At 48.2% G+C, this 12,081-nt stretch overlaps 2 protein-coding genes and 1 long non-coding RNA gene across 3 annotated transcripts; 1 reads left to right on the top strand and 2 right to left on the bottom strand.

Annotated features, from left to right (window-relative positions):
- The first annotated feature begins 2,312 nt into the window (after window positions 1–2,312).
- LOC120699465 lies at window positions 2,313–8,016 on the top strand. Its single transcript, XM_039983468.1, has 15 exons — window positions 2,313–2,575; window positions 2,940–3,034; window positions 3,156–3,269; window positions 4,198–4,302; window positions 4,383–4,454; window positions 4,621–4,733; window positions 4,834–4,968; window positions 5,042–5,110; window positions 5,214–5,301; window positions 5,407–5,478; window positions 5,558–5,658; window positions 5,923–6,040; window positions 6,127–6,186; window positions 6,847–6,957; window positions 7,576–8,016. Exons 1-15 carry the CDS (start codon window positions 2,395–2,397, stop codon window positions 7,681–7,683), a joined length of 1,542 nt encoding a protein of 513 aa, XP_039839402.1. The 5' UTR covers window positions 2,313–2,394; the 3' UTR covers window positions 7,684–8,016.
- A 277-nt stretch (window positions 8,017–8,293) lies between these two features.
- LOC120701006 (polygalacturonase ADPG1-like) lies at window positions 8,294–9,670 on the bottom strand. Its single transcript, XM_039985181.1, has one exon. The coding sequence runs from the start codon at window positions 9,668–9,670 to the stop codon at window positions 8,294–8,296; it is 1,377 nt and encodes a 458-aa protein (XP_039841115.1).
- A 771-nt stretch (window positions 9,671–10,441) lies between these two features.
- LOC120699463 lies at window positions 10,442–11,438 on the bottom strand. Its single transcript, XR_005685440.1, has 3 exons — window positions 11,122–11,438; window positions 10,926–11,041; window positions 10,442–10,819 (listed from the first exon to the last, which is right to left on the bottom strand). It is a non-coding gene; the product is annotated as an uncharacterized LOC120699463 (long non-coding RNA).
- Window positions 11,439–12,081: the final 643 nt, after the last annotated feature.

The following is a 12,081-nucleotide window of genomic DNA, read 5'->3' as shown; positions in this document are numbered from 1 at the left end:
TCGTATTAAATGTAGACAGAAAAAAAATCAGTTTTCACAGATTGCCTGTAAATTGCGAGACGAATCTTTTGAGCCTAATTAGTCCGTGATTAGACAATAAATTGCTACAGTAACATGTGCTAATGATAGATTAATTAGTCTTAATAAATTCATCTCGTAGTTTACAGACGAGTTCTGTAATTAGTTTTATGATTAGTGTATGTTTAATACTTCAAATGTGAAAAGATTCCATTTCAAAAACTTTACCCAGGGGAACTAAACAAGGCCCTTGTTTGGTTTCCCTATCACACCTATCGCACACGATTCTCGAGAAAAGAATCTCACATGCATGGAGTACTAAACAAAATTTATTTGCAAAACATTTTCACAGATGGGTGTAACTTTTCACGACGAATCTAATGACAGTAAGTAATCGATGATTGGCTACAGTGATACTACAGTAATCATCCTCTAATTGCGCGGTCAAAGGTCTCATTATATTCGTCTCGCTATGTAGCGCAGAGTTGTGGAGTTAGTTTTGTAAATTATTTTTATTTAGTATTCCCTAATTATTGGTCAAAATTTTTATGATACTTGTGCTACTTGAAACCAAACAGGGCCTTTCTCTCGAGGCCACGGCCAAGTGTGCCCATGGCTTTAACCACGTAGTACTACGACGGATTAGGCTGCTGCCGACAAGGTTGGGAGGAAAGTGAGTGAAAAAAAAAGATGGCCATCTTGTGCGGGGTGGTGGTGCGCCCGTGACACGGCTGGCCGGATGGCCTTCCTTGGCGAGGGACAGAACACACCGAAGACAGGCTTTGAAGTGCAAGGCGGGCGTCTTTTCCGGGCGGGCAGATTGCGCAGCTCTGCTGCAGGGTGCAGGCTCGGGCCTTTTGGGCTAGCTATAGCTTCACGAGCCGCACAATCAAAATACATAGTACGATCACGCCGGTCAGTTTTACTCGCAAAAAATAAAAAACGTGTGGTTGTTGCTCTACCTACATGTTCCTTGGTAAAAATTTGCACGTAGATGAATCATCCAGTCCAGTGACGCACATAAAAATGCACACGATTTTCTGTTCTGCTTCTCCTCGGACGAAGAAGGGTCCCTACGATTTGGAGCGATGGGCACACTCTGGGCCGGCCGTGCCTGGCGACTCGGGCCCACGTCCAGAGGCGGTAGGAGCAGGACCCGGTCCAGACGCGCGGGTGCTCCCCCCGCCGCGGGCAGCGGTGGCCCACCGGCCGCTGGTCGCTGCCCCCTGTCCCACTCGACAGCGCCTCGCCTCGCGATGCGGCGGCGGCGGGCCCTGTCCTGTGGGAAATGGGATGTGGGCCCGAAGCGGCCGGTTCGGCACTCGGGACGGACCCGACCGGGCGGACCGGACGCGAACCGCGAATTTGATCCTGGACGCGTGCCACCGGCCGAGCTCGCGCGGGACCGCCGGCCCGAGTTGAAGCGGAGCGGGTGACGAGCTGGTGGGCCCCTGTCGCGGTTGGGCTTTGACTGGTCCGCTTGGAGCGAGCCAAGGCCGTCGTCGGTGCGGCGAAGGGCCGGGAGGCGCTCGCCTCTGCTTTCTGCTGCTTCTTGCGGAGAGGGCTTGGCTTTCTTCTTCCCTTTCGTTCCGAGGATCGGAACAACTCAACTATCAAAGCTAGACTGACGAAACAGAGCGGCTGAGCGAACCACCTTTCCAAGTTTCAGCCGCCCTGAAAGCCCACGCAGGAAATGATTTGCAAATGAGGCCAGCAGGTGGAGTCAGCTACTCAGCTAAATGGTTACCTGAGGGGATCAGCACAGCTGTCAGCTGGTACTGTGTTTACACTGAAACGTGGCCGATTGTTAGGTCTAGAGAGCCGAGGATCATCTTCGGTTCCGCATCTTCTTTGGTCGCTTACTCGCTTCCTTTACGCCGCCACGTGCACGCACAGCTTGTTGTAGAGAAAACCAAAGGGAGCGTCGCGGGCAGCACGCAGTCACGCAGCTCACCTCCTTCGAGAGGGCACACAGGGGCAGCTGGGCTGCCTGGGCAGGCCACGCACGCGCCGCTCCCGATGAAACGGAAAGCCCAGCGAACCGTTCCCCGCCCCCGGCCAACCTGTCCTGATCCGGTAACCGTAGCCCCACACCAGCCGACGCACCGCGGCACCCCACCACCCTCTGACAGTCCAGTCCCACCGGGTATGCACCCACCTGTCAGGGACCGGGCCGCGCTCCCCCGGCCAACAGCCGTCGCCGTCGCCACGTGCTCCGCCCCCGACGCCGGGGCACCCCCCCCCCGGCCCGATAATAATTTACGCTAGTGGGGAGCCACCCCGTCGCGCACCACCAGCGGCGGCAGCGGTTACCTCTGCTGCGCGCACAGCGGAGCCGATTCGATTCGTTACTTACACCTGAAGGAGGCAGAGAGGATGTCGGCGGCGGCGGCGGCGGAGGAGGAGGGGAGGATGCCGGGAGGGGAGGGGGAGAAGCGGGAGGCGGGGGTGGACGCGCGGAAGGACGGGGTGGCGCGGGAGGTCATCCGGATGGAGCGGGAGGCCGTCATCCCCATCCTCAAGCCCAAGCTCGTCATGCGCCTCGCCTACCTCATCGGTGCGCGCCCGCTGTCCTGCCAATCCCTCCTTACTTTCTGCTGCACTTCGCTAGCCTTAGCTTAGTTGCTCATATTACTTATTTACTCGGGTTGGTTTCCGAGCATCAGTGGTCGATTTCACGGTTCTGGGGCCCCGCGAGCGGACTTTCCTTCGCTAGCTTACCATCGGCACGAGTGCCACTAATGCTTAGCCCCCAATTTGGGAGGATTATGGAGTATATGAAGCTCTTGCAGAGTTCCAGTTGTAGTGTACCTTATGCTCCTATGGAATCCTTATGCTGCAAAACGGATTAGTGGGAGTAATTTCTGTAACCTGGATTGCTCCCATTTCACTGATCATTCGTGTCCCGAATTTGTGCGCAGAGCATGAGGTCGACCGCAACGAGTTCCTCAAGCTGTGCAAGAAGGTGGAGTACACCATCCGGGCCTGGTACCTCCTCCAGTTCGAAGATCTCATGGCAAGCCTTCAGTTTGTCTCCATCGTTTCGACAGTGCTTAGTTCTGTGTTTGGTTGCTCGAGGTCTCCGTATGGTCCCGTGTGTAATTAATTGTCTGTTACTCTGTTTTTGGTTGCTGCAGCAACTCTACTCCCTGTTTGACCCTGTTACTGGTGGGAAGAGGCTGGAGCAGCAGAGTCTGACGCCCGAGGAAATCGAAACCCTCGAGTTCAATTTCATGACATATCTTTTCCAGGTTGTACTTGTACATCTTCCTCTATTTACTATTCATGGTACAAAGAAAAATTCAACAGAAGTATGGGAAAAAAGAGTAAAGTTCAACGGCTGCCCAATTAAATTTGCGTGCACTGGAGAATGCATGAAAGATGTTCTGCATGGATACTACCCAACTGTAACTAATCCAGGCCAAGGACTGACAACATTTACATAACTGGAGCAACTTTTCCCTATTTAGTACCATGCACTGATTTCACACCATTGAACTATTCCTTTGTGGCATAGAGTACATGATTTATGTTTCTAGGCCTAATAAATTGTCATAGGACATTAATTTCTTGGCACACCATGTTCATGATCCGTCTATGATGCCGGAAAACCTCCCGTGATATTGCAGGTCATCTTCCATAAAAATCATCTTCATAAATGTAAATGGTTGGGTGATGGTATTCATATTTTTGGTTTAGGAATAGCATGGAAGCAACATCAAACGAGAATCTAAATTATTTTTAAAGCAGTTAAATTTGAAGTATGAGCTACATGGCAACCACTCAATATAGTATGACTGGTGTATGTGCGTGCGGCTTTTGTGCATTCTTCTTACATAACAACTGTAATTCTTAGTTAGCCGAACAAACTTCACATAATTACATTCAACTTTCATGACTCCTGTTTAACCCAACACTCTGTCGTGGACATAGTTTAGATGTCATGACTCAATATTACCAAAGTTTGGAACCAATGAATTAAGTTGGATTGAATCAGCTTTGCAGTTCTCCTTAAAGGATGATGCTGATGAAATTGATAAACTACTTTTAATCCTTTGAATATAGATAAGTACTCCTGTTGTTGGTGTGACCATGAGATGTTCAACTAATATTAGTCTTGCACAAAATCAGTTTTGCATCATCATTCCTAACTAACATTTCGTGCTCTGTATTAAGCAGGTGATGGAAAAGAGCAACTTCAAGTTGCTATCTGATGAAGAGTATGATATTGCACAGTCTGGAAAATATCTGTTGAATCTTCCTATAAAAGTTGATGAATCTAAGGTTTGAAATTTTGACATTTTAAAGTAAACACAGACAACTAGTCTGTTCTGTTCGACTTATTTGCTTGCCTTGAAATGTAGCTAGACAAGAAGTTATTGACAAAATATTTTAAAGAGCATCCACATGACAATCTACCAGAGTTTGCGGACAAGGTATTATCAATTCCTGCAGCTTTTCTTATCATCCTTTCTCCGTTTATATGTGCTCATGATAAGGAGTTTACAATAGCTTCTGGGTTTTTTTCGTTATCCTATATCTGTTTTTCTCACTGCTTCCTAACTCACAAAGTCACATTTCCCAAATGCGTACATCTTATAGTATGTCATCTTTCGTCGTGGCATTGGAATTGATCGAACAACTGACTACTTTTTCATGGAGAAAGTAGATGTAATGATATCCCGAGCTTGGAGGTCATTGCTCAGGTTTACCAGGTACGTATTCTGTTGCTTCAACCTTTTGTTCTTCCAATGTACTGCAATATACCAAAATAATGTATAACATTATAGTGATGAGATATTATTTTTATTACAGGATTGATAGATTGTTTTCGAAGAAACAACATTTGAAGCCTAAGAAAGAGACAAAGAAGACTGATGAAATTAATGAAGATGAGGAAGAACCAGAATTATTTGTTGAGAGAATTCGATTAGAAAAAATTGAACTAAGGTTGTGTTCACAGTAAAATTTGGTAGGCTACCAAACTTAATCCGCTTACATGCCTTTACCCTTTTGGTGACAGTTTGAAAAATATGATGAGTAAGATGACAATTCAAGAACCCACATTCGATAGGATGATTGTGGTGTACAGGTAAATTCAATGTTCTGATCACTCAACTTTCAAATTCATGATGGACTCTGGTGTTTTTATTGTTGATGCAGCTATATTAGCTGTGCTGATTGTGTATGTACAGGAGGGCTGGCACGAAGACTAAGCCTGATCGAGGAATATTTGTAAAGCACTTCAAGAATATTCCAATGGCTGACATGGAGATTGTTCTTGTAAGATAGACCACTATAAGTTATATCCATATATAGCAGTTTCATCATCATTTTATTTGCATCCGTGGTTGTTGTCAGTGACCTGAACTAGAACTTATTTTATAGCCAGAGAAGAAAAACCCGACACTAACACCGATGGATTGGGTCAAGTTTCTCATTTCTGCTGTTATCGGTTTGGTATGTTTCTAATGGTTTTGGCTATCCAATGTGCAGCTACAGTAGCTTTTTTACTGTACCAATAGCTTACTACTTGCAGGTTACTCTAGTTGGTTCTCTTGAAATGCCAAAGGCTGATGTATGGGTTGTCATAGCAATCTTGTCTGGTGTGATTGGGTACTGTGCTAAGATCTACTTCACGTAAGTGCTTAATTGTAGCCCTTTTTTTCCTTACCTTGAGTGCCAAGGTTAATGTTTCTCTCTTAGTGAAATCATTCCAACAATGGTTGAGCGCAATGTTAAATAATTGTAAATTCTCATTAGTAGAGTAATTTTTCTTCTGTTTTTCATAATGGTGCAATGATTCTAGTATATTTGACTAACCGTAAGCTAGACATATTGTTCACAATATGTAGTCAATTTTATTGCTGGTATATGACGGATTTGTTTCTTGTTTATGTACAGATTTCAACAAAATATGACAATTTATCAGAATTTGATTACAAAATCAATGTATGACAAACAGCTTGATAGTGGGAAGGGAACTCTTCTCCACTTATGTGATGACGTGATACAACAAGAAGTATGACACAGTTGGAAACAATACTTTCAACCAGAAGCTTGTACCTGTACCCCCTCTTCACTGATATCGAATTGTCCTTGATGTAGGTTAAAGAGGTCATAATTTGTTACTACATTTTAATGGAGCAGGGAAAAGCAACTATACAAGTAAGCATAGCTAATTGGCGTTACAGTTTGACATTCTTTTTTCCTTCTTTGTATTGCTTTGTACATATTGAGCATTTGAAAGATTCACCAATTACATATCTTAGCTCTACATTTACACTTTGGTTGTTTGAAGTTGTACTAACTGTTGTTCTGAGTAGCATTGTTCAGGTTTCTTTTTGTCTTTTTGTTAGAATGCAATACATATCAGATGGTAAAATATGCATAGATTTTTATCAGTGGGGAAATGTAGCAACCTTATTGTGTGATTCTGTTGTTCTATTCTTGGTTGTGGAATGTTGCATTGAATACACTGTTTGCTTGTTTAAAGATTAGACAAGCAATTATGGCTAGTTGACACTGATCTGTGCAGAATGGTTGTGATGAAATCTCTGTATGGTTAAGAAAAAAAATCTGTGTGGTTGTAGTTGTTGGGAGGGCTTGACTGTCGCAACAAAATTCGAAAATTTGGCTTTACTCGGATGTCATTTCCTCAAACACATTATGTGTGCGTAATCGTGGTTACAAGATGTGTTCCAGCAAATGCCATGCAAGTGGAGTGCACGGCAGCAACATTTCACCATTAAATGTTTCCTCATCTTCATACAAATTATTGTGGATATAGGGATCTTACACATTTTTAATTTTTTTTGTTCCTACCAGGATCTTGATTTACGCTGCGAAGAGCTAATCAAGGAAGAGTTTGGTGCAGAGTGCAACTTTGATGTTCATGATGCTATCAAGAAGTTAGAGAAGCTTAGCATTGTTCATCGGGTAAATCTCAATTGATTTTTTTTTCTAACGTTGAAGTAAATGTTACTACCAATTCCACACCTTAAGTCACCGGTGGTCATAGTTTGCAAACTGCAATACCTTCAGTTTGTAGGTTGGCACTTAATTTGTTCTGGTTCCCTGCAAAATGGGTAAAATCTAGCCAATCTTGCTATATGAAACATGCATGGTTGCATCTTATGTTTGAAATTTCAAGTTCATATGTGGTTTCAGTTAGTTACAGCAGGTTGATAGCTACTACCTCCATCCCAAATTACAATTCGTTTGGGCTATTCTAGATACATATATTTTACTATGCGCCTAGATGTACTATATCTAGATATGTACAAAAAACTATGTATCTGAAAAAGCCAAAACAAATTGTAATTTGGGTCGGAGGGGAGTATCAATTATCTGATGTTTTTTACTGTTTTTATTTAAATGTAGCATATTTGATCTGTTTGTATTTGAAGTAGCTGGCTGAGAGCAGAACAAATTTTGCTTACTTCTTTGGTTATAAATAAACATGACTAGAACTAGCAGGAGCAATATGTGATTCTGCACTATCTCAAGCTTATATTTTCACTGTATGCACCGGTGAGGTTTTTCCTTCCATTGCAGGACTCGATTGGAAGGATCGTATGTGTTCCCTTGAAGCGTGCGAATGAGATCATTGGCACCACGACCGAAGAACTGGTGATGCGAGCCCAGCAGAGCCCTGCTTCTTAAGTTCCACGTTGCGATGGATTGTACCTCCCATATATGTGTCCATCACACATCTAAAAGCAAGCCTCTGTTGCCCTCTAAAAAAAATAAAATAAAGCAAGCCTCTGTTCATCTTGCAAGTTTGTTCGCTTGTACATGTGTATCTGTACCCACACCAGCTCATAGATTCATAGTTAGGCACTGTTTTTCCCTTACTGAAGAGTTATCAAGACTAGAGTGTACTTTGAAGTTTTCTGTTTCAGTTGAAGAATGGTGTTACATTTTCTGTGTACATATCAGATATCACACAATCATATGTACTCCTCCCGTCCCAAATTACAATTCATTTTGGTTTTATTAGATGCATAGTTTTTGTTATGTATCTAGATATAATCTAGTGGATATCTAGGTTTATAGCAAAATATATCTAAAAAAATCAAAACGAATTGTAATTTGGGACAAAGGTAGTAATAATAATAAGAAAAAACAATATGAAACTTTCATGGCCCTAGTACTAATTTGAACTTAACCGTCACCAATGCACAGCTACTTCCTCTGCTATCTTTTCAAAAAAAAAAAAACTTCCTCTGCTCCCGACTTCCATCTTCCTCTGATCCTAGCGGATTAGCGTAACCTAATCCTTGGTCACCGCAGACGAGCACGGAACCGGAGAAACGTTGGTCGACTCGGCCAGCAGCACGTTCTCGCAGGAGCTCGTGGCGGCGTTCTTCTCGCCGCGTTTCCTGGTCCTGAGGTGGACGTCCCTGAGCACGACGTCGCGGCACGGGACGGCCTCGCTGCAGTGCAGCCTGATGGCGTCCCTGGTGACGGTAGTGCCCGTGATGTTGCCGAACACGACGTCGCTGACCTCGACGGCGGAGCTCTCACTCAGCTGGTGGTCGCACGCCGACGGCCTGGACGGGTCCGTCGTGGTGCAGTAGCTCTGGTCGATGACGATGGGGTTCCTCACCCTGTCCATGTCCATGTTCAGGAACCGGATCCCCCTGGCGTACCCGCTGCCCCCGCGCCACGTCTTGATCCGCGCCCCGAACAGCGTGCCCGACACGCGCGCCCCGTCCACCGTGACGTTGGACACCTCGGCCCTGCTGCCCCCCCTGCCCAGGCTCCCGATGCTGATCCCGTGCCCGGGCCCGCACTCGATCCCGGCGGCGTACAGGTTCGCCGTGCCCGTCGCCACCGACAGGCAGTCGTCGCCGGTCTTGATCCTTGCCCCGAGGATGCGCACGCCGTCGCTGCGCCCGACGTGGATGCCGTCGTTCTCGGGGCTGTCGCCGGGCGACGCGATGGTGAGCCCGGACAGCGTCACGCCGCGGCAGCGCTCCACCAGCACGTGGATCTGCGGCGCGTTCCGCAGCGTGATGCCCTCCACCTCGACGTCGCTGCACGACGCGAGGGTGAGCGCCGCCGGCGCGAAGGTGCATGGCAGCGAGTGGTTCGTCCGGCAGGAGGTCCTCCACGACGACTCGCCCCGCCCGTCCATGGCGCCCTCGCCGGTGACGGTGAGGCCGTCGACGCCGGTGAAGCTGACCCAGCGGGGGTGGCCCGGGTTGGGCCACCCCGACTTGTCCGCCGGAGCCACCAGGGTTCCCTCGAGCCGGAACGTGACCCTGGGGGACTTGCACGGCCCGGACAGCTTGGTTTCCTTGAGGAGGTAGCGCTTCCCGGCGGGGACGAGCACGGCGGCGGGCTGCGCCGAGGAGCAAGCCTGCGCCCAAGCGTTCTGGAACGCGGCCGTGTCGTCCGTCTTCCCGTCGCCGGCGGCTCCGAAGCTGCCGACGTCAAACGTCGTCGTCGCGTTGTTCTCCGTAGCGTTGCCATCGGCAGTACCACTCTCCGGCGCGTTCGCCGTCGTCGAGAGGCTACGTCTAGGAGCAGCCTTGCGGTGCGGCACCCATGGCGCTGAATGCGCCTCGACGAGAGCGCCGCCGAGCGTCAGGAGCAACAGGACGACAAGGCAGCAAGCCGTGGCGAGGAGCGTGCGGGAGGCCATGGCCGTGCCTCGACGATGCTCCGCGATGGTGGAGCTCGATCGCAGAAGACGTGCAGGTGCGTGCGCTTGGCCGTGGTGGGCTTTTCTTATAGCTCGTGGGCGAGCGCTTGGTGTCCGACTCGCCGGCGCCGGCGCCATGGATCTCCGTATCGGAACCTTAGCTTCTTGGAGTCAGACTCCAACCCCGCCGCTAATGTTCTTGCATCCTGTCCGAAACGAATTTCGTACGACGCTCACTGGTGTCCGACGACGGTGCAGTTCATGCCTTGATGGCGCATTCAGAAGAAAAGACCAACCTACTATCTGTTATAGGTTACTGGAAATTACTGATCATTGCTAATTCACATCATCATCATCTAAATTGAAGTCCTAATCTGCCTCTACAATCAAATTTTCAACAATCTACAACCTACAAGCTACTTTTTCTTCCAGCAAAGGTGTTATGTTTTCACTTTTAAAAAGGAAAATGGCTAATGCTAATCAATTGTCCTATTTATTTTCTTTGGATGTCTGAATTCACAAGAAAAAGAAAATAGAATATTGAGTATGTGGTAAAATGCTCCGCTTCCTTGGACCGCCAGCACCCTGCTCTGTTTCCTTGACATCTGCCAGTACCACATTGTGGACATGGGCCATGGCCGCCACATCATGCGAACTTTACCACGCCGCTCTCGTCCCTTGTTGTAGTCTTATTTTACTATTGGTAATTGGAGGTTTCATTTGGAGCTTTCATGTTAATCCTTACAAGCAGTGGCGGAGGACGACCAAAAATTTAGGTATGGCGGTGTATTTATAGAGTTTTGCTTTTGTCCATCAGGAATTTTACATCGTCCACCATCAAATTCATTTACAATTTATTGAAAAAGCTAGCCATGGTTAGCTATACAACATTACTTCGATTAACAAAACTGATAGGGGCAGAACTAAAAGTTAAGTTCTATATTGATGCTGTTATGCGTCGAGAAGCTAGCACATAAAATAAAATAATCTGGAACTGCTTGCTAGGTAATGTAAGATAAGAAGATAAGAGGAAACTTGTACCTGTTTCACTGCATGGGATAGAAAGGAGAAAAATGGATGGTGGTTTCCTTGCCAGCATAAAGTTTGCCAATTTTCAATAGTTCATAATGATGCAAACCTGCAGCGACACTGATGAGTAAAGGGTTAGTAGAAGTCAGCCAATGAAATATAAGCTGATTGTGTTCAATTCAATGATGATTCAACCATGTAAGGTGGGACCTTGAGAGTGCAATACCTCTATTGTAGTATCTGATGTAAGCTGTTGAATAGCTGAATCTTGTTTAGTGCTGCTGCAGAAAACCCTATTCACCATGGAAGCTGCATCCCACAGCAAATCATGTCAATTGTATCCTGGAACAAGGATTAAATAGTTTATTTTAGACTATGAAAAAACACTATAAGAAGCATAACCTGTATTTGCTGAATGGTACCTTACAGGAGAGGAGGCGAATGCAGCAGCCGTTGCCCGTTGGGTTCCTCGTCGACGCGGACAAGGAGGACGGGGCAGACCTCGAGCGCGAAGAAGCGGAAGCGGTATACGTAGCATCGGAAGGTGGAGTCGTCGGCGTGCTCGATGCGCTCCGCGTCTAGCACCGAGTACTGGCTCGCCGGCAAGCTCATGTACTCCGCTGCAGGAGCAAGCGGACAGTTATTTCAAGCGACCCCTCAACTAGTGAACAAGGCGGCCATGAAGTTTGAGGACTGCTGAACCCGGTCAAGATCCCAACGAAGGCCATGACCTTGTGCCGGCCGCGTGATTCAGGTGGCGAGGTGGACCGGGATCTCCGCGGAGCCCGTGCCGGAGACATCCCCGGGGCGGCGGTCCCATGCGACGGAGACAGAGAGCAGGCGGGAGGAGTCCGGGCAGCAGCTACGCGCGGCGGACAGGGAGGTGGAGGGGGTGAGGTCGGCGGCGAGGAAGCCGGCGAGGCCGAAGAGGGGGCAGGCCGCGGAGAAGGCCGGCGAGGAGAGCAGCCGGCGCAGTGCCCCCGCGCGGCGCGAGGAGGGGGTCGAGGAGGCGAAGAAGACCTTGGGGAGCTCAGCATGGCGGCGAGCCGACCGGTCCTCCTCCCCTACGCGCGACGCCGGATCGGAGCTCGGGGGAGACGGGTTGGGGAAGGCGGAGGCGCGGCGCGGAGGCAGGCGGTGGCTGCGGCGGCGGAGGCAGGCAGCGGCAGCGGCGCGGAGGCGGGGCGCGGAGGCAGGCGGCGGCTGCGGCGCGGAGGCTGCTGCGGGGCGGGCGGCGGGCGGAATGCAGCGTGGGGTTGAGAAAAAAAATGTTGGGCTTGGGCTTAGGTATGGCGCGCGCCATACTGGGCCATAACAGGTCCTCCGCCCCTGCTTACAAGACGCGCTATGAAAAAAAATGATAAATTGTAAAAGTTTTAAAA

The sequence above is a fragment of the Panicum virgatum genome, chromosome 3K (assembly GCF_016808335.1).
Source record: "Panicum virgatum strain AP13 chromosome 3K, P.virgatum_v5, whole genome shotgun sequence".
NCBI classification, from domain to species: Eukaryota; Viridiplantae; Streptophyta; class Magnoliopsida; order Poales; family Poaceae; genus Panicum; species Panicum virgatum.
This window is presented reverse-complemented; position numbering and strand designations above follow the sequence as displayed.